The following is a 22,650-nucleotide window of genomic DNA, read 5'->3' on the forward strand; positions in this document are numbered from 1 at the left end:
AAAGGAGAAAGCTGCATTGAGTAGGGAGCACCAGAGGTCTCCATGAGGATTTCCTGCAGGTCCTTATCTGGTGGGTGAATGGTTGATGCACAGGATGAGACTCCAAGTGGCCTGGAAGAGGGCAACAGCTTTAGGCTGAAAGCTGATAAGGGCTAGAAGACAGAGATGCACAATGCTAGGAGACAGCAGTGTTCTGGCCACATAAAGTGGAGAGACTTCAGTAAGCATCCCAGGCGTCCATGTCTCATGAGTAAGAACCACAAACTAGAGTACAGGCCATGCTCTAGGGCTAAGGAAAAACCAGAAATGATGAGCCCTAAGGAAGAGTAAAACAAACCTCAGGGGATCAAAAGGATTCACCTATTATAATAACATAATATAAATACATGCAACATAAAATAACAATATGTTACAATATATAATTGTAGCATATGTAATATGTTATAAATATATTTAAAAAATGGACATAATAAGTGAAAAAATGGGACATTCCCTAAAAAAAATGTAGACTATAAAAAAAGAACCAAATAGTAATTCTGGAACTGAAACTTAAAATAACCCAAATGCATAGCTTGCTGAATTGTCTAAACAAATGATTAGAAATGTTAGAAGAAATATACAAATGATCACAAACACTTTATCAGAAACAGCTGAGTCCAGATGAAAATGTAATTATATCTTTAAAGTGTCTAAAGGAAAAAAAAAGAATAAACTATTTAGAATTCTGTACTCAGAAAAAGTGTTCTTCAAAACTGAGGGTGAGTTAATGACATTTTCAGATAGAGAAAACCTGACGTTCTTTGTGGTCACAGATTGTGTTACAAGAAATGTTAAAGGAAGTTTCTCATCCCCTAAGGAAATGATATAATTTGAAACTGATCTATAAGAAAGCATAAATAATAAATGGCAAACATGTGGGTAAATATAAAAGATGACCCTATTTTATTTTAAAGCAACCCATTATTTTAAAACAAAAATTTTAATATTGTGTTGTGTGGTTTACAGCATGCATAGAAATAAAATACATGATGACAATAGTACATACTGTGAAAGAGGGATACATGGACCTATTTGTCGTAAGGATCCTCCTGCATTTTGCATAAAGTGATATGATGCTAATTCTATGTAGGTTGTAAATTAAAGATGCAGCTGTAATCTCTAGAGTAACCACTAAAAATACAAGAAAATATAGCTAAAAAGCAAATTGATGCAAACATAGAATTTTTAAAAGCATGTTTAATCCAAAAGAAAACAAACAAAAAGGAAGAGAACAATAGGAAACAAATAGCAAAATGGTAGACTTAAATCCACTATGTCAATAATTACATTAAATATAAATGGATTAAACATCCCAGTGGAAGGCTATAGATTGTTCAACTGGATAGAAAAGCAATGCCAAACTAAAGGATGCTATGACAGACATATTTTATATAAAAACACAGAGAAATGGAAAGTAAAAGGGTGGGGAAAGATATCATGCAAAGAGTATTCCTAAATAAGCTGATGTGGCTAATTAACATAAGATGAAGTACAATTCAAGGGAAAGTAACATTATCAACAATAAAATAAAGTTATTGTATATTAATGAGAGAGTCAGGAAGACATAAAATTCCTAAATGTGTATGCACCTAAATACCCAGCTTCAAAATATACAAAGCAAAAACTAATAGAACTAATGGGAGAAATAGAAATATACATAATCTTTGTTAGAGACTTTAACACTCATATCTATTAAATTATTAAATTGTTACATAACAAGTACCAAATATTGCAGAGGATATAGAAGCTATAAACAATATTATCAGACAAATTAACAAACTAGATATATCTAGAACCCTATACCTGACCACTGCAGAATTCACAATTCTTTCAAGTGGCCATAAATGTTCACCAGGGTAGACCAAATGCTGAGCTATGAAATATGTTTCAATAAATTTCAAAAGTATGCTTATAGGGTATATTCTCTGATAAAATTGAACAAAATTAGAAATCAAAATTAATAAGCTGTCTAGAAAATCACCAATTATTTGGTAGTTAAATAATATACTCCTAAATAATGCATGGGTTAAAGAAGAAATCACCACTTAAATTAGAAAACATTTCATAGCTAATAATATTAAAGATTCAACATCTAAAAATGTTCAGGATATATGTTAATAATGCTGCTGAGAAAAAGAAATTACTAGCTTTAATTATATTTAAATGGTTATATTAGAAAAGAAGACATTTTTAAGTAAGTGATCCAAATTTATCCCATAAACAGCAAGGAAAAGAAAGTCACATTAAGCCTTAGTATGTTATAAAGACAAAACAGACATTAATGAAATAGAAAAGAACCCAACAAATATTTCCATTAAAAATTAATAAAGATAAATACTGATGCTTTGAAAGGACTATTCATCTGATAAACTTCTAGTTAGATTGACCAAGAAAAAGAGATAAAGAAACACATGTTATCATTATTAGGAATGGAAGAAGAAATGTCACTATAGACCTTTCAGTCATTCAAGGGATAAATGAGAATATTACAAACAAATTTTGGTAACCCACCCCCCCAAAAAAAAAACAGGTAAAACAAACAAAAAAAATCATTGGAAAAGGACTCTTTCTGTGTCATTTTTTGATGTTTAATTTTTTTTCCAATGAATCTGATCAGTCTAGCTAGGAATTTCTTCTGCATAACCCTACATGTGTTAGTGTAGTTGAATTAGTGATTACAAAAACCTTCCCACAGATAGGATTCACTGGTAAGTTCTAATAAAACTTTAAGGAAGAAACAATAGCAATTTTATTACAAGCTCTTCAAGAAAGCAAAGGAGTAGGGAGCACTTTCAAATCATTTTTTGAGGGCAGCATAACCCTGATATAAATTCTTGAATGGTAATTTTAAGAAAAAAATTTTCTAAATTACACTATTCAAGAACACAGATATAGGGCTTACTGGTAGACACAGTGGCTGAGAATCTGCCTGCCAATGCAGGGGACACGGGTTCGAGCCCTGGTCTGGGAAGATCCCACATGCCGCGGAGCAACTGGGCCCATGAGCCACAACTGCTGAGCCTGCGCGTCTGGAGCCTGTGCTCCACAACTAGAGAGGTTGCGACAGTGAGAGGCCCACGCACCGCGATGAAGAGTGGTCCCCGTTCGCCACAACTAGAAAAAGCCCTCGCACAGAAACGGAGACCCAACACAGCCAAAAATAAATAAATTAATAAATAAATTAATTAATTAAAAAAAGAACACAGATATAAAAATCCTGAACAAAATATTCTCAAATCAAATCAACAAAATATAAAAATGAATAATAGATTATGACCAAGTAAAGCTATCCTAGGAATATAGGTTGGTTTAACATTCAAAAATCAATGAAAAATAATTTTAAACCCATCAGTACAATTCACTACATTAACAGAATAAAGGAGAAAAATACATTTATATCAATAGATGCAGAAAAAAAAAGTATTATAAAAGTCAGCATAAGTTTGTGATAAAATCTCTTACCAATATAGGACCAGGAGGGAACTTTTTCAACTTGATAATAGGTAACTATGTAAAACTGAAAGCATCATATTTAATGGCAAAATGTGAAACTTTACTTGGCAATTATGAAGTTCCAGAATAAGTAATGTGAAAGTACAGTGACAGAAATCAGAACAATGGTTGCTTACTGGGGTGGGAAGGGGATTGAATGGAAAGGGGCAAAAGGGAATATTCTAGATTTATGCTGGTAACATGGGGGAATACATTTGTTAAAACCCAATTGTACACCTATAAGAAATACATTTCCCTGCAGGTAAATATTTCCTCAGTAATAAAAAACCTGCTGCATTTAACTTCTTATTTCCTGTATTTTCCAAACGGCACTAGTTTACCACGGAGGATACTCCATGGTCACAGCAAAATAATGTGAAAACCAGCAGTATGATGTAGAACATTCCAGCTTTGAAAGAAAAATTTTATGCTCCTTTTCCTTAGCAAACAGGAGAGTGACACGCAAAAAATTCTCAGGGATTTCACATATTCTGCCAATGAAAAAGCAACATTGGGAATATATGCTGATGCTGACTGGTTTATTATTCTTGTTCCCAGCTGAGATTACCTAGCTGAGGAGATAAGAATCCAGTTCTGGCACATGGCTGTAATTGACTTTTGGGGGGAGATCTACTTTAGTTTCGAAGAAAGAAGATTATCACATTAGATTGAAATTGGGAATATTCTCAGTGCATTCTGAAATGTTGGAGGTTTCTGGAAGACTCTATATTTTTGTCTATTTTCCTCTTGATTTCCTTATAAACTAGAATAAAAGAAACCTCAAAAATAGTTAATTTCATTTAATTTATGGGTAGCTTTCCTAGTGGTTTAGTAGGGCAAGCTGTGAAATCTCGATTTTCCCTTGTCTAGCGAGAGCACATGTCTCTGTGTTATATGAGGAATTTATATGAGGAAACCAGTCTTCTGGTGTTCCTGGGGTCAGTGGAGTTCTATGAAAGACTTCTCTAGAAACACTTAATTTGAGGAATTTAATAATCAGAAGTCCGAGATAGGCTACTTCTTTCTAGTAAACTTTGTCTATTTCTGAGGAAGGTAAGGGCGTGGGGGGACGTTGTTCCTTAGATACCGTTGAAAGGAATGCAGTATATTAATTTGTCATCTTACCCAACCAAGCGTTCTTGCTGAGCTCCCGCGTGGTAAATCAGGAAGAAAGAACGGACCCAACAGGCCAAGTCAGTACTTGAGAGGAAACCGATCCCCACAACAGTATCCACTGTCATGTTCTTTGCCAGTAAAACATGTGTTTCCTGTTATATAGGACCAGCCCTAACATACAGGATTTGACATTTGGTAGGTACCCAATAAACGCAGAATACATCAATGTCAGCTTCACTGAATAAAATGGTTTTATGAAGAATTCTACATTGAACATCTGCCAACAGTCACTTGCCTTTTTAAAATCCAGCATGCAGAGCTTGGCTTTCTCTCCAAATTGCCACTTGCACTGTGTGTTTGCATCGTATAACTCTCCCGGCAGCTTCTCAGGATACTTGTATTCCTTCACAGGCTTTGGCTGATCTGCAAGGCATGTAGCTTGGGCAGTGCTAAAACAAAGAGGAACTGCTGGTGATGCCGGAAATTACCAAAGATGTAACTTCAATCACGTAATTCAATGATTGAATTACATGTAATTACACGTAATTCAATCATGCCTTTCCTTTCTCATGCAATTTTACCACATGTCTTGTATAAAGAAGAGGGGACATTTTTCTCCTGAGGTCCAATATAACATTTATCTTAATTCTCTTAAAAGATAGAGGCCACATTTCTGAAATTGTTCATAATATGTTTCACCTTTTCCAGGGAGGCAATTTGTTCTTCATCAGATTTCTGAAACCTATCATGGGGAGAGTGAAATGGGATAATGCAACCAGACGTTTGATGTGAGGAGCTTCTATAACAGACACCTTAAAAAGTACACTTCTTGCCAGGAACAATAAAAAGATGAAATGGGCACTATAAACAGCAAAACACAATCAGCCAATTTCAAAGGCTGGAATTTTCTTTCTTTCTTCCGTCCTTCCTTCCTTTCCTGCACAATAGCTTCCAGCTTCCACGTGGAGCATGGCAATGATTTCCACCAGAAATGCTCTATACACAGGCTGATTTCTGACTAGATTCCAAAGTCAAGAAGAAAATTAATTCTCCTTAAGTTCCCTAGAAGATGGGCTAAAGGCCAACTAAAGATTTCTTCCTCTACAAATAGGGTATCCTCTTCCCTACCAGAGACAGGCTTTGGTATAAATTTTGCATTTGGAGGGAGGGGAAACAAGTGTTTGCAAATAGCAACTAAATATTATTTATAAATTTCAATAAGCAAAAACTAAAAACAAACAAAAACAAAACACCTCTGTAATCACAATAAACTTAACAACAGTAGATCTGCCTAAGCATCCCCAGACTTTTCTTTGTGTGGTTGTCCACCTTGATCGGAATCTTTCTGGCCCCAGTCTCCAGGACCCAGGTCCCAGATTCTATTGCCTTGAAGCCCACGGATGCATGTGTGCCCTTAATTAATATCCACATACATAAAACATGAGGAAGGGCACCAGTCACTGTGGACAGGACATTAAACATACATGCAAGGAGGTCACAAGCCTTTTAATAGATCAAATCAAAGGCTAGGAAAGTGCTAAGAACAGTGACTTGCTCACTGTGAGTGTTGAATAGATGATCTTTCTATTACTGCTACAATGATCATGATGTAAGGGTCTATAAGTAGAGAAAAATGAATAAAAGCATAACTAAAACTCCATGACAGGAGTGATTTGGTAACTTTGGAATTCCATAGCACCTCTCTCTAATGATCTCAAATGATTCCTATATACTAGTTAGATGTTCCCCATTATCTCCCTAAAGTTACATCAGGGTTGGCAATACTATTCCCATTGCATAGAAAGGAAACTAGGAAAAGTCAGCTACATTGATGAACCCAAGCAAGAGATTGAAAAACAAAAAACTTTTTAAAGTTCACAGATTCAGGATTTTTTATAGTTTGATCAAATGTAACCTATTATTTTTTATTCATCCTTAAAATTTAATTCAAAGAAGACTTCCACTTTTAACTATGGTGGACCAGCACGTATGAGACTGATTGTTCTACAGGCATCAGAAGGCTATCAAAGTAAAAAGAACATGAGGGATGAACATTTCCAGAGCAAAGGAAAGTAGAGAAGTGAACCCAACACCCAGGAATATTTTTCTCCTCAAGGAATTTAATGAGTCATATAAAGATGCTAAGAAGCCTAGTGGCCGAGTGGAAAGTGGTCCTTACGAGGCTGAGAAGTTGAGCAAGGTGTTGGCAATCTGGTGGGGCTGGGAGATAAAGATTGAAATTGTGGGTCGACCCTGGTAAACAAGATTTTCACGGAAGCCATACTAGGTCTTTGCGGAAGGAGTAAAGAAATAACGTGAAAGGCCGGTTTAGGAAGACCGAATGCCAGGGTGACATCAGCTCAACCCCAAAGTGACTTACTGATAAACTGCAACTGCCCCGTCTGCTAGAAAGAAAAGATAACATCATTCGGGGCTCTATCTTGTCTTTAATTTTTTCATTAGCAATATCCTTCATTTGTTCAAAATTACCAAATGTATTGGGAGATGAGACCAAAATATTGAAACCCAAGAGAATACACAAACAATAGACACAGATTCATAAGGAATCCAGATACTGGAGTAGTCAGAGATGGGCTTTAACATTATTATGGTTATTAGCTTTGAGAAGATAGAGGTTAACATAGAGAATTTCACCAGAGAATGAATATACACAAAATATGTATGTGAGGAATTGTGAAAAGTTCTAACATTTACACAACAGGAATCCAAAAAGGAGAAGACAGAATGAAAGGGTCAGAATCAATATTTGTAGATAAAATGTCTGAACATTTTCAAAAACTGATGAAAGACAATAAACCACAGATGTAAGCCGTTCTAAAACCCCAAGCAGGAAAAAGAAAAAGAAATACGCGTGGGTACATGAAAGAAATTCTACAGAAAACCAAAATCACAGAAAAATGTCAAAAGTAACCTGAAAACAAAAGACATGTAAACTTTCAAAGGAGCCACAGAGAATCTGTACATGGCCCTGAGGATGAGGTGCCTATCTGGTCTAGTGCACAGACTAGGGGCCTGGAAGGTCCCATGCAGGGAGAGACACAGCAACACACACACGTCAACACTGTGATGTGAAAGTCGGCTCTGGTCAGCATCGCATCTGAAGAGCCATGAGCAGATCCCACCCCTGATCCTTCTGGCTGGGCTCATGCTTGGGCATGTTTGCACTTGGCCCCTCATCCAAAGCAGGTCACACAGCTAAGCCCAGAGTCAGTGAGGTGGGCACAGGCATACAACAGGGTGTGGGTGCATGAAGGAAAAGCATTGCAGCCATTTTACAATCACCTGATATCCACCAGGACAAAATATGTTTGAACTCTGCTGCATGCCCTACACAAAAGTCAGGTGGCCTACACGTGATAAGCAAAACAACAAAGCTTGTGGAAGAATATATTCATGGCTCTGGGGTAAGCAGAGTTTTTTTCCAGTGGTGTACAGAAAGTGCTAATCCTAAAGGAAAAATATGAATAATTTGGACTCCCTTAAAAACATAAGAAAACTCTTCTGTTTATCAAAAGACACCACTAAAAGTGTAAATACTGTGTAAATACTAAGTCATAGAGTGAAAGAAGATATTTGCAATACATATTTCCAGTAATGCACAAAGTGTTCCTACTCAATATGTATAAAGTACTCCCAACAAGAGATAAGAAAAATAAAGGAGTTTAATTTCAAAAACACGTGCAGGAGATTTGAACAGACACTTCACTAAAGAGGTTTTTAAAGTAGCCTTTAAAATGTGAAAAGGTGTTCAATCTCATTAATTACCACTTTGATCCACCACCACAGACCCACAAGATTGGCCACAATGAAAAAGACCAGCGAGATCAAGTGTCGGCAAGATTGTGGAACCATCTGAATATCCATAAGTGCTTGTGGGATTGTAGCTTTGCACAGCCACTTAGGAAAGCTATTTGGCAGTGTCTACTGACACTGTACATATATATTTATGACCCCAAAGTTTCTCTGCTCTGTATACTCACAGATATATGTGTAAGCCAAAAGAATATTTACAGTGACATTTCTTATAATAGTCAAATACTGGAAATGCAAATGTCTATCACTAACAGGATGGATTAATAAGTTGGAGCATATCCACGCAATTAAAAATAAGTAAATGAATATCATATTTTTATGCAGAAACAAGGATGAATCTCAAAATCAAAATATTTAGCTAAAGACCCCAGACACAAAATAGCACATAACTCATGACTCCATTCATAGTAAGTTCAAAACCAGACAAAACTGTCTACGGTGGCGTCTGTGTCAGAGGAATGGTTGTCTGTGGGGAAGAGGGAGGTGATGACGGCATTGGGGAAGGGTATTCTGGGGGGGAGAGCGGTGTTCCATGTTTTTTTTAGGTTCGTTAACACATCCATCCCTTCACAAAGTTAGAACTTTTATTTGGTAGTGGGAACTTTTCAGATGTACTCTCTCAGTAAACTTCAACTATAAAATACAGTGTTGTTGACTGTAGTCAGTATGCTGTACATGACAGTCCCAGAAACTCATTCACCTCATCTTTAGAAGTTTGACCACTTTCACGCATTAGCTCTCTCCCACTCACCTGGCCCTTGGAAACTACCAATCTACTCTCTGTTTCTAAGAGTTTGATTTTCTTTTTAACATTCCACATGTAAGTGAGATCATGCAGTATATGTCTCTCTCTGACTTATCTCACTCAGCATAATGCCCTCAAAAACCATCCATGTTGTCACAAATGACAGAATTTCCTTCTTTCTCATGGTTGAATGATATGACAGTGTGTGTGTAGATAGGTAGACAGGTAGGAAGATAGATAGATATAATTAGACACAGTGCATATACACATATAAATACCACATATACATCATACATCTCACACCTTCTTTACTCTTTCATCCATTGAAGGACACTTAGACTGTTTCCATGACTTGGCTACTGTAACGTGCTCCATATCATGATCTAGGTAGAAGTTACACTAAAATGTTCACTGTGTGAAAAGCTACTGAGTTATATGCTCATAATTTTGTACTTTTCTATATATGTGTTTAACTACATATACAATGTCAATGAAGGAAGTAAGGCAAGGCCAGAGGTTCTGCAACAGTATTTCAAAGTCCTCTTCCCACTCTGATTCATGAACCATAAAACGTTAAAGAGCTCGAGAGTTCTTTTACTTGTATCCCCCCTTTTTCCAAGAGAGACAATGGGTTATAGGTTATATTAGCTGCCAAGGCCAAGGCCTTCCCCGGCATAGTGATGAAGACCTGATCGGCACATGAGCTCTGATTCCCTTGCTGATCAACGACACGGCAGTGCCCATTCTCCAGTCTCACAGAAACTGCACTCAGCCATGACTCGCTGGTTTATTTTTCTTAAGACGAACATTATACAGCAGAGCAAGATGTGAACTGAAATGTATTATTTCTATTATGCCCCCAAACATACTCTTTCAGGCCAAATCAAGTTTTCCCATCGACAGGGTGGTCTGGGGTATGGCAGGGCATCCCTCAAATTCCTGCTTTCCTATGATGACCTTTCTCATGTATGGATGCAGATTCGTATGACAAGCGGGGAGGTGTGATCACTGATCAGAAGTGCATGATTCAGGTTTTTAAGAAGCAAATTGAAGATGAGTCCATGTTGTCATTAAGTTTAAAATAACGAGCTAAAATTTCCCTAAGTCTTAAGCCTCCCGGATACAGACATGAGTGAATGTGATGAGGTCTGTGTCTGCCCATAGGAAATGACATATGTCTTTATTGATGAGGTTGAGGAATTTGCTGCAAAAACATATCTGTCCTTCTTGACTCTACCGAGTATAGAGAAAAGTTGTGCTGACAACTTCAGGCTAATTGAGTTCCCTTATTATATATATTTTTTCCGTGTACCCAATGCTAGGCTGATCATAAAGGAGAACAGATTCATCTTTGTAAAGTTGGCCGTTTATCCTTACTCACTGTTGGGATCATGTCCAAATTGCCAACTAATTGGTGGAGAATATAACAGTATTTTGATTACTTACAAATCAGGAAGTCAGCAAACATATAAAAAAGATGGTCTCAGGTTCATTAAGCCAATGAAAAATCAGGATTGATGCACTGGGGACACGTCCAATTCACAACTAGACATCTCAAGTACAATTAATCTTAAGAGTGAATTTGACAATGAAAGGCTCTCTTGGAAAATTTAATCTTTTGAGAAATCAAATTTGGGAGCATGTAAAATCTTGCATTTTTATTATTATGTGGTCCAAAAAAATCAGTAAAGTCCCTGAAAATAAATGTTTGTTACTGCATGGCTACAGAAGGGTTTTACTGATTGGCACAAAAGCAAATGAGCATACTTCAGCATATGTTTAACCATTCCAGTATCACTGGACAAAATGTCTTTGAACTCCAGAATCTCAATAAGTATTCTCAGGATATTATTCTGATTTGAAGATTACAGCCCATATTTAATGTCATCAAAATAATTATTCTCTAAGCCTATAACTATTTCCTTTCTGTGAGTTTTCCTATATTTCTTGGCAGTTTAAAAACTTTTTCTGGACTCTTTCATGATGCTGATTCTCACTGCATGCCCATACTTTGCATCCCTGGGATTTTCAAGTTGTCAGAGCATATTTCAAAAAATTTAAAAATGTTTATATATCTTCATCATAGCCATTAAGATGAAAAAGAAGTAAAATTTTAAGAAAAGAATGTAGAAGTTTATAGAAAGGATTTGGGATATAGAAAACTCAAAAATTTCCTTGTTAATACAAATAAGAGCATTGTGAGCTAAAGTGAATTATCTTCTTTATTAGGGAAAGCAGAGTCCTTCACACACACAAAGACACACACACACACACACACACACACACACACACACACACACATTTGAACAGGTGCATGAAAAAGCTAAAACAAGTGCTAACAATTCCCAACTTGACTCCAAGAGAACACCATACAGGGAACAGCAAATGTTGGAAGGACCGATTGTGTCATGTGAACATTGTCTTTTGGGTAATAGAAATTAAAAAAAATGATCAAGTGTATATTCCTAGAATATAGGTTTATATTATGTTACCAGGGTACAGATATTATCTACAAAATTCTCACTCTTCCTGGGTAGCACAAAATATGGAAGGCAGCCATCATTCCTTTAAGTGGTAAAATATCTCAGCTGAGGTCTCAAAGAAAGGCTGTGAGGAAGGACCACAGCTGCAGGCTGGAGTCCCCAAGGCTGGTAGTCAGGATGCAGCTCAGAAGATGTGTTATGAGGTCTGGAGGTGATGGAAGAGGCAGCAAGAAAGAGAAACCAGCTGTGCACTCACTGCCCCAGGTGAGCACAGGGAACCATCCATAGGATAATGAACAGAACGTGGTGAGTAAAACCAACAGAAATAGGGCTGAGACCCTGCCCAAATGATGTTCTAGAAACAAGATGGGTTAATTTGTGCAGCAGGAAAAAAAAGAAGAGGGGCTCTACTGAAAAAATAAGAAAGAAAGAGAGGAAACCAGGGGGATAATCCACTTTACTAGCGATCTAAAAATGTTTCTTAAAGTCCCTTATTTCTCTAAAATTTTAAAATCTACTGACTATCTCTTTTTCAGCGGGTCAAACTGTACCCCCTTAATGTTCTATACCCTAAATGAATTAGAGCTATGATGAAACCTTCCAGAAATAATTCTTAAAATTATAGGATTTTAGACCCAGGTGAAGGTTTATATACTCTTTTTTTTTTCCTCCTAATGAGAAATGTATTTTGTAAAAAAAACATAATAATAATTCATGGTATGTCAATTATATCTCAATAAAACTACAAGAAAATATTTAAACATTAAAAAATTTAAAAAAATCATGGACTGAAAATGTCTGGTTATAGAAGTAAGAATTAAAAAAAAAAAAAAAACAAATGGTAGTGACAAATACTTTGGTTTGCTAAGTATCTTAAGGGATTCTTTTGACTCTAAAGGGCAAATGAGGTCAGATTAAGCTTGCAGAAATTGAGGCTCTAAGAAAGTGTTTGGCAAACTCCTTGGTCAAATGAATGTCTCCAGATGCCTTTAAATGGGGACCATCTGCGGAAGGGGCACCTGGGTCTGGGGCTTCTTGGACAGGATTAGGCTGACCCAGCAGTGAACATCAAAGGCACAGAGAGATACACAACCAGCTTTAGGGGTTCATACCTTAAAAATTTGTGCAGGTACTGGCGGCTGCAGGGTGACCAGGAGAACACCCCGTTGCGTCCTGCCAACGTAGGGGACATTATGTTGCCCTCAGACTTTTTGCACACGTTCCCTTCTCCATCATGGACCATGCCAAAGCTATGAGAGAGAGAAAGAAATGGGCCTTTCAAAACAAATAACAGTTTCAACTGTCTAACACACTCTAACAAACACAAGTCAACAATGTGAAGGGCCCCCTTCTCCTGTATGCCTGGCAGGCAGAGGAAAGAGTCCTAACAGCCAAACAGGGGAGAATATCCATAAGGTCACAGACCTTTCCTGGAGACCTACCATTTGTCCAGCTGTTTGAAAGTTCACACCAACATCAAAACAGCACATGTCCAGATGTCTGCCAAAGGCAGACATTTTAATTATAAAAAAGCATTTCTAGTGGGATGTAGAGGGCAGTTTATTTGATCTTGAAAGAGCTGATGTGTTCTTACTGCTTTCTTCTCTCTCTACACTCTTTGCTGCTCACCAGCCATGGTCAGAATTTCCAGGTGTTTGTAAGAAACACAAATGCAGGCTCCACAGGGGAGTGTGAGGTTTACACAATTTAAGAACTACTAAACCACTACTGCCCCTCTTGGTGGTGCTGACATTTTGTCCCTACACCCAGTGCTGATCCAGCTCATGCATGCTAGGTCTTCACTGCTGGAGGCTGTGACAGCAGGCCAGTACTTGACCAGACTCCCTACATCCCTTTGGAGGAAGTGGCGCCATGGAACTCCAGTGAGTAGCTGTGGTGGTGTTTATCTGCAGGCGTTGTTTGAAGGTACGTCTGTTACTCTTGGCTGAAACCAGACCACTTTGGGCCTCCAGCTCTAGCTTAGTATATGGGAACACCTCAGGCTACAGTGGCTATAGGACCTCTTAATAGGGTCCTTTGCAGATGTTCAAATCCCACAATGCCAACAGCAACCCCTTACTGTCACTCGAGAAAACTGCAGCCTTGCACCTATAAGAATCCCATTGACTGAGTTGCTACCTCTCCCCACCAAGTAGGCTCTTCTTCTTAACTTTCTAAAGCTAGCCCTGTGGGATAGCCTCATGTTACCATCTTCACCCACCTCAGAAGAGCACAACTGACTACCTTGGGAAGAAAGCCTCAGGGATTTGGGAGCTCCGTGACCTTGAAGACTTTCCATTAGGGTAGATACATCCTTGGAGAGTCAAGCCATTTTTGGCCATTAATGTCTGGTACCCACCCGATCACTGTATGGATTCCCAGAGAGCAGTTCTGAATGAGTGGGATACAGAAGGCAGGGAAAAAGCAAGAGGGGAGAAAGCAAAGAAGGACAGGTGGGTTACTGCATCTGTGGGCTTTCTGCCACCAAGAATCCCAGGATGAATGGAGGGAGGGTCACAGGGATAGGAGACAACAACACAGGGGAAGTGGGCTTCAAAAGGGGGCCAGGGAATCTGCACTTGTGTCCGAAGCTGAAGACTTAACTGTTTTTACTTAGAGCTGTTTAATAATATCAGTAAAAATGACAACTCCTATTTGTAAGCACTATTTTTCAGACAAGATATTAAGCACATTACCTATATTTTCTAACCCGAATCTTACTACAAGCCTACAAGCCTACAATGACAGCAAGACTGAGGGCTGGAGACAGGCTTGTCCAGGGTCTCAGATTCCGGACTGGAACCCGACACTCTGACGTCAGAGACCAGGCGGGACCCCTGCAATAGTGTAACCGGAGCGTGATTGAAGGGTGTGTCCAAGGAAATCTGGCGCACAAACATTGTCGAATTTCTGCAAAATTCCAGCTCAGTACCAAGGGTGATGTAGTTGTGGTCATTTCGGCCTCCACCCATTCTCTGAAGTTCTATTAGAAGCAATCAATCAAGGTGAGGGTAACCACATGGCCGGAGAAATGTGCCACGGTGATGGAGAGGATTCACGCAGAGGCTGCTTTGGGGAGAAAGTGATAAAAACGAAATAACAAAGTACCCTCCCCTGGTTAGCCTTTGACCTGAATATAAAGAAGACAAATTAGGGTCCTGCGAGTGCCCTAGATGAATTTGCTACCACTTCTGCCTACATTTCTAAGGAATTCAAAGCCACAACATCCCAGGTCTGGGGACACCTTGGTCTTAACCATTTTCATCTAAGGCATTTTCAGTGATTCTCAGACTTTTTTGAGTATCAGAATATCTGGGAAATGCACCACACATGTGCCTCCCCAAAGCCCACCCTGTTAGATTTTTGATTTAGTAAGTTGGGGGTTAGGCTCTGGCATTTGGGTGAATCTTACCACAATAACGTGATTCTGATGCCCACCCAAACTTCAGCACTACTATGTCTCGAGTTGCTTTTCCAAGCAGTACAAATCCTATATTCTGCACTGTTGTGGGTGTTAGCACAGTGGCATGAAAATACCATACGATAATCACAGTTGATATTAACATTAATAAAGTCATGGAAGAATGAATAGGGCACATTTTGAAGATAAGGTTGGTATTTAACAACTAAGAAATAAAATTACTATTCAAGTTATACATTACCAGACTTTTTTTTTTTTTTTTTGCTTCCATGACTCATAATACTTTATTCAAAGTGGTTACCACCCTATATGTTAAAACAATGCACGTTTTTCTCTTCCTTATCTACAGGGGCTCTTCTTAACAATGCTCAGAGCCCGAGTGCAAGTGGACTCACTAGTCCGTGACAGGTGCTCCACCGATGTTTGTTGAATGAATAAAGAACAACTTTCCAGCTACAACACCAACTCAAATACCCAAATGTAAACATAATTTCAGATTAACTTGGACTTGAGAATTATATTCAGTATCAGATGCTCTTAACGTCTTCTATAGAATTTTCTTGAGTTATTCAATTACATCAGCAAGTATTTCTTTATTACTAATGATATACCCAGAATGATGAACAGCCAAGCTTTTTTAGAGGTTGTACCAATATTTTAAGCTGATCAGATAGCAGTAGGTCAAGGAAAGGAGAAACCCTTCAAAGCAAGGATGGGTCAAAGTCATCTGGATGGTAAATCACACCCTGGAGGTGATGATAGCACCACAGGTAGGATCTACTTGTCCAGAGCCTGATGCAGGCTTTTCAAGAAGCAAACCCATCCTCCCCGAGAGACGGGAAGTGGACATGGGGACAGCAGTCGTGTGGGACGCTCAGGGCCAGGGCAGGTCAGCTAACCTGGGGGAACACAGGCTGTGGAGGCGGGGGAACCTCCATCAGGTCTTGATCCTGTCATTCACAAGTGGGTTGATTTGGGGCAAATTTCTCAAGTCCCTGAGACTCAGTTTCCTCACCTATAAAATGGGATAATAAAACCTTCCTCTTAAACTGTTCAGAATACCTGGCACCATGCATGTCAAAAAGGAAAATTCAAAATGTATCTTTCCCAGATTCAAATGTGGTCTTGATCAAATCTCTCAACACCTAGATGTCAGATATCACTTGCATACATATTTTGTGCGTGTGTGTGTGTGTGTGTGTGTGTGTGTGTGTGTGTAGGGGGGTGAGGAGACAGTTCAGCCAAGGGTCAACGGTTTTCAAATACTTTTTGGACACAGAAACAAACAAAAATCTTAGGAGGAATGACAGTAAATAAAATTGGTAAGAAATGATGCTCCAACCTGCTGGAGCTCCCTAGGGGGCAGTCTGACAATCACCAGACCAGGTGATCTTTAAGCAGCCACTTGCTTTAATATTCTGCAAACCCTTAAAATCACCCAGCACCTCCCTGACCCAGCTGTAGGGGCTCAGGTTGATGACAGAGCACAGTCATAAATCAGTGAGGTGCACACATCACCATCCCATGCTTGAAAGGGAGTCTAACATCACCAGCCGAATATGGTTGAACTGAATGGTATCAGCACACCAACTCTGTTTCTTTCCAGAAGATTTCCCTGATTTTCCTTGCATCTCTTGAAATGCCTACAGCCCTCACTGCTTGACCCCTTGCATGCCATGCCTACCTTATCTTTCTTTAGGCTTTGAAGGGCATGGATCACTAGTCATTTTATAGAACGCTACACAGTGCTTTGCTGGCAGAATGCAAATTGTGCCTGGTGAATGGGTCAGTAAGTAATGGAAAAGACAGGGGACAGAACGATGGATCATGAATACTCCTGAGCACAGTATGTTTAATATTGTCTTGATGGTCTGAAATGATCATGCAAATTAAGTATTTAAGCTGACTTTATATACAAGGAATGTTCAGCTCAAACAATGCAACTTAAACTGCACTTGCACGTGCCTGCTGAGTTCTCACAGGCTCTACGGGTTTTGCATATGGAAACCCACGTAAGAGGAGATCAGGAGATGCAGCCTGGTCACTGTCAGGCTGCCAGAGAACCACAGGGTATCTAGAATACGAGTCCCAGGGCCCTACCCATCTAAGGGCATGACTTCCTTTGGCAAGTGAGAATTTTTCAAGTGGATCCATGCCCAGATGGCATACTCTTCAAAATGTGTAGTTGAACTCTCAGTGTGTCTGTGCCAATTCTTCAACACCTGCATCTAGGAAACCACACATCCTGTGACAAATGATTTAATACAAGCAGGAAACTGGCCCTGCACCAGTCCTGGCTCAGTCCCACACACTAAGGGAAAGCACACAACCTCACTTTCAGCTCCAGACCCTCTTTTCCCCTTCCCAACACAGATCCAAACACTGGTTCTTAGCAATTCCTATTTTTAGGTCAGATTCTCCAGTAGAAACCACAAAATGTCTTAGGATAAAAAGAACTGAACCTCGTAGAAGAAACTAGCTGGGCATGAACTGCATCTTTCTTTGAGTTAAAGGTTAGGAAACCTGTGTCTGAAATGCACAGAGAAGTACTCCTCCACCTTAATAATGTCCTCTGAATGTAAACCAAACTGAAGAAGTAAGATTCATCTGTGAAACAGGATGTTTTACGACTTATAAATATAAAATTATTTTTTAATTCTTAAGGTACAGGGCTCAGAAATTGACTGCTTAGAGCTCTTTGCCAAGGATAAGAGGAAGGCATGCTGTTTGATCCATGCATTAAACTTATGATTCCTTCTCCAAGTAATAATAGTTCTTAAATGAATAAACTGAATAAAGGTGTTTGTTTTCAATTCACCTGAAATGCACAGAGCTGGGTTGCTGAATCTTCCCTGCTGTGGCCCCTCTCATTTGATGCAGTTGCCACAGCTAAGAGTGTGTTAGAAATACGCCCCCTTCAGCTCACCTCTGACCCTTGCAGCTCCTCCACGCCTCCTGTGCTGAATGTTCAGCCCAGGCTACTTGCCCAGCTAGTGAAGGGAAGATAAGAGATCATCCCCAGGGGTTTCCAGGCTTAGAGTTACATGTGAAACTACTCCACAAAGAGCACGTATTAGCGTTATTACTACTATTAGTACTATTATGATCACTTATTTTGGCAATTAGCACGTGCTTTTTATGTGCACACCTCCCACATGTATTTCCTATTTCCTCAATATGATCAGAAGCTATTTCACTGGTGACGTCAAACACTCAGAGCTCTCAGTCCTCCTGACTCTTGTACAATATTCTCTAAGCAGCAGGTGCTGGAGAAGGAGCTGATCATTTCCTGGAGGTCAGTTCTATCAGGAGTGGGACTTGCCTGCATCCAAATCTAGAGTTCCTTTCCTTCCTCCCATCTATATTCTCACTTGCAAGTAAAAACACTTTTCTCTTGTTTGGAAGAAATTCTTTTTCCATCTACACCCAGCCCTAGTGATGAAAGGAAATATTAATAGTTGACTTCTAAGAAAAAAATAAAAGCAAACACGAATACTTGTTGACTGGAAGACTGAGAGCCTCGTCTTGGATGCACCAGGGGCCTGAATCTCAACTGCTTATCTAATGCTGATTTGTTCAGCCCTTGATGACTTAAATATTTCTTACTTTGATTGTTTAATTAAATTCAGGTATGGTTCAGAGGACAGCAAGAGCCCCATGTCGTTAAAATAATGAGTTTTTTTGAAGTTTTAACTCTAGCAGCCTATTCACAATTATGACTTAACTGAAAGCTTTGTAAAGTGTAGGTGCAATTTTCTAGGCACTGAAAAAGTCAATCATTACCTGTAATGATGAAGGGATCAGTAATGAGATATAAGCTTCACTTTCAGGTCATCAGTTCACACAGAGCCAAAGTCTGCAGGGCCTCTGTGAGAGCCCATTAAGGGCAGGCACACATGTGTACAAACACACACACACACACAGACACACACACACACACACACACACACACAGATGCTTTGAACAGGTCGGGATGACATGAGTGGCCTCAGTACAATTTCTAACAGGGGATGGAGAAATCGACTTTGCAAAGACCAAATCACAAACATTGCCTTCTGCAAGTTCTGTAATTTGCAAATAAAATGAGGATGAAAGTGAAAATAGAAAAGCTGTAATTCCTGGCTGTGAATTTTCTAGAAGTTTCAAGTACAGTTTCAGTCCAGCAGGAAAACACTTGCGTTACCACTGCTGATGCTCATATAAGTCAGGGCAATTGCAGGAAATCAGCAAGTGGGCCCCACTGAGCAAAACTTTTTTTTTAATAGATGGCGCCTCGAAGTGAGGCAGCCTATAGATTATTAGACTAAGAAATCTCATTTAAGAATAATAGCTACTATAAGTAATGGACAGAAGTGTTTCATTCTACAGGAATAAAGGTAAGCTTCTCACTTAAAAAGATATCCTAATGACATGCCACCCATTGCTGAGAGCAGCTTGTCCTGCATCGGTGTCTATCCATCTGTGCCAAAGCCCCGTGTTCCCCACTCCCCCTGATGCTGCCCCATTTCACAACTGACAATGGTGGGAACGTGGGGATGTGGGAAGCAAACCAGCTCCCACCAGGCTGCATCTCTTGTCCTCCCTGTATGCCCCAAACTCTGCACACCAGTCAAAACCCATCTCTACAAATTTTGAAAGTGATATAAGAATGCACACTTGAGAATAGTAAGTTACTAATGGGCTGGCTTGTTACCATCTTCAGTCACGTGGAGTCCTCCCGTAGGAGTTAACCATGGAATGAGATGAGCTCACAGGACCAAGTTCAAAACCCAGGACAAAGGAGCAGAGACAGAAGAGTCCGTAGTCTGTGATTGTATGCACATGTGTGAGCAGGAAGGGAAGAAGGGAGTGAGGAAAGTGCAAACATGTGTGTTGCCACAGCTTTAGAATGTGTGCGACGAGACACTCAAATAAAACAGAAGCGCCTACGTGAGCATTTCCTACTGGCGTTCTCGCTGCAAATGTGTGAATTCCCCTCAACGGCTTGAGCTACTGCACCAGAATCTCTAGACAACCTTCCAGTCCGCAGAGGACCCCAGGCTCCATCCTCCCAGGGAGATGCACTTACTTGTGTCCAGACTCGTGGGCGATGGTGAAAGCCAGTCCAAGACCTGTATCTTCATTAATCGTACAGCTGCGATATTTACTACACATTCCACTTATGGGTGCAAATCCTACAGGACATAAAGATCAAAAGAACATATAGGAGCAATATTGTAGTAAAATAAAGAAAGAGGGTGTGTCGTGTGTGTGTATTTACCTCTGTCCTTTAGAGAAATTTGGTTCTCATTTTGTCAGGTGAAATATGAAACAGGAAACCCTTGGACAATCATATAAAGGGCCCTGAATTATGTGGGAGAAGGGGGTCTGTTTTCCCTTCCCAATCCATGGTTCTATGTAATGTTCAAGTTACAGGTTACAACGGCAGCACAGTTGAAGAAGGCATTCCCTGCAGATGGAGAATTTCAGCCTTTTTCTATAAACAACTGTGTTCTCAAAAGCCTGAGGAAAAGTGCTGTAGAGAGTGGGTGTCAGGTGGTCCCCAAGGCCACTCCACGGTGGAGGACCTTCGAGGAGGGTGCAGAGGACTCGGCATCTGTCATGCTCCTGGGTGTAATTTAATAGGGATGGAAGTATACGGAGTAAAATCAGCAGAAGGGACAAGCACCTGGGGAGAAGCCCGGGGAAACCAGGCACGAGCTTCCAGGGCTTCCTCCCGCCGTGGAGTCGCACAAACGGACTTAATTCCTCCAACAAGGGGAATACTGCCCACCAGGGTGCTCATTAGAGACACAAAGCCCTCGCCTTTGTTTGGGGGCTGGTCACATAGCACCCCCGCCTGGAGTGGGCCAAAATTCCAGGCCCCCAGAACGAAAGCAAGTCTTCCGTGTAAACCGCGTTATTTGTACAATTTAGGCCCAGTGAGCTTATCATGTGCAGGGTGGGAACCTCCTGAATTCTAAGTCCTCAGAGGCAGCCCAGGGTCCACCTTGCACTCAGGGCTTTCTGGGAACAAGTAGTCAGGACTAACCTCTATTAAACCAAGTCTTATCTGAATGTTTTTGTAATAAAGACCCTTCTTCCCTAAGATCTTGGGAAGAAATGGAGAATTAGGAAAAAAGGTCAGGAGAGCCTTGCTCAGTAGCACACTGTGCTTTACACTATTTGGAAAAGTATAAAAAACTTGTATCATATTATAAAACACCACCAAGATACACCCAGCCTAATAAACATGTTGAAAAATGGCTAAGATTGGGATAGTCATAGAGAAATGGAAAAATCAGGGATCCAATATTGTTGTAGTATCTCTACATATATTCATAAATGTATTATTATTTTTTCATAGAATGAGACACCCTTGAATCTGTTGACCCTATTCTCACCACTGGAAGAAGAAATGGAAGAAATTATTTCTTAAATTAGAAGAGATAGAAGCTCTTGAATCTGTGAGAGACCTTTTCTTGTGAAAGAACTGATTTTGGTGAATAAATGCATACTCTTCTGTTTGGCCACAGTTTATACAGGGAAGGGAGTTTATTCCTCACAATTCCACCCAGCAGCAGCTACAGCTTACAGATTCGGAATGAGGGCAAAAATACTCCATATCCTAGGCCACTGAAGGCACACAGCACACATGTGTTTCTCAAAACCCTGGCAGAGGGTCTTACCCAGAGTATCACAGGGTTCATTCTTCCAGGAACATATGTCCAGGCCGGTTAGTAAGATGGCATGGTCATGGCGAGTCCCATCTTTCCCCATCAATCCAGACTGCCACTGGCAGAAGCTGCTCAAGGTGTGGTCCGCATGATGGCTTATCACTAGCCCTGGCTATGCAGGAGACAGACCAGGAGCCCGAGATAACAGGAAGAAAACATGTTGTCATGCAGTTGTTACTGGCTCTGTCATCACAGAAAACTAGCACTAACTTGGATTCAGTTACACAGGTGGATCTGGATGGCAGAAACTAATTTACCCATTTTATGTGTTAAAATCCAAAGGAGGGTGTCATATATAAAACCTGTACAGACTCAGTGTAGACACTCATGTTTATTTCTCTAGTTCTGTACCAAAACAGTTGGGATGTATTTGCTGACTCTGAACACATTTCAATGACCCAAGAAAGATGACTTCTGTGCATGAAATGTTCACATTCAAAGTCTTTATAAAACACTGAAAAATTATATAAGGCAACAGAATCGTTTATACGAGACTTTGCACATACACAAAAACACACCCAGATGGTGTTGTGTTTATTTCATAACCAAGTTGGGCAAAGTAAGATTTCAAATGTGTAACTCTTCTAAGAGCTATTATTACAGTGTTAAATTAAGTCACTTTCCTGCAGAGGCACCATGTTTATGAGAAGAGGCAGCTCAACTGACAAAGCTTTATCTCTAGCAAATAGGCTGGAACTAGAAGGAAACTATACAGATGGCATTTCACCTTATCCATATATACCAAGTTCTAATAGATCAGCAGTGAAAGATCAGAGTGAAGGCTACCCGAAGTCCTGGTAAATG

At 39.7% G+C, this 22,650-nt stretch overlaps 1 protein-coding gene across 1 annotated transcript in view; it reads right to left on the minus strand.

Annotated features, from left to right (window-relative positions):
- ADAMTS16 (ADAM metallopeptidase with thrombospondin type 1 motif 16) overlaps positions 1-22,650 on the minus strand; it is a 174,710-nt gene that overhangs the window by 87,713 nt on the left and 64,347 nt on the right. Inside the window, exons 10-13 of the mRNA XM_024752503.1 lie at positions 21,799-21,958; positions 20,199-20,304; positions 12,822-12,959; positions 4,943-5,096 (exon numbers count right to left, since the gene is read on the minus strand). Coding sequence (XP_024608271.1) covers positions 4,943-5,096; positions 12,822-12,959; positions 20,199-20,304; positions 21,799-21,958 — 558 coding nt within the window. The remainder of the gene's footprint in view (positions 1-4,942; positions 5,097-12,821; positions 12,960-20,198; positions 20,305-21,798; positions 21,959-22,650) is intronic.

The sequence above is a fragment of the Neophocaena asiaeorientalis genome, unplaced genomic scaffold (assembly GCF_003031525.2).
Source record: "Neophocaena asiaeorientalis asiaeorientalis breed wild unplaced genomic scaffold, Neophocaena_asiaeorientalis_V1.1 scaffold52, whole genome shotgun sequence".
NCBI lineage: Eukaryota > Metazoa > Chordata > Mammalia > Artiodactyla > Phocoenidae > Neophocaena > Neophocaena asiaeorientalis.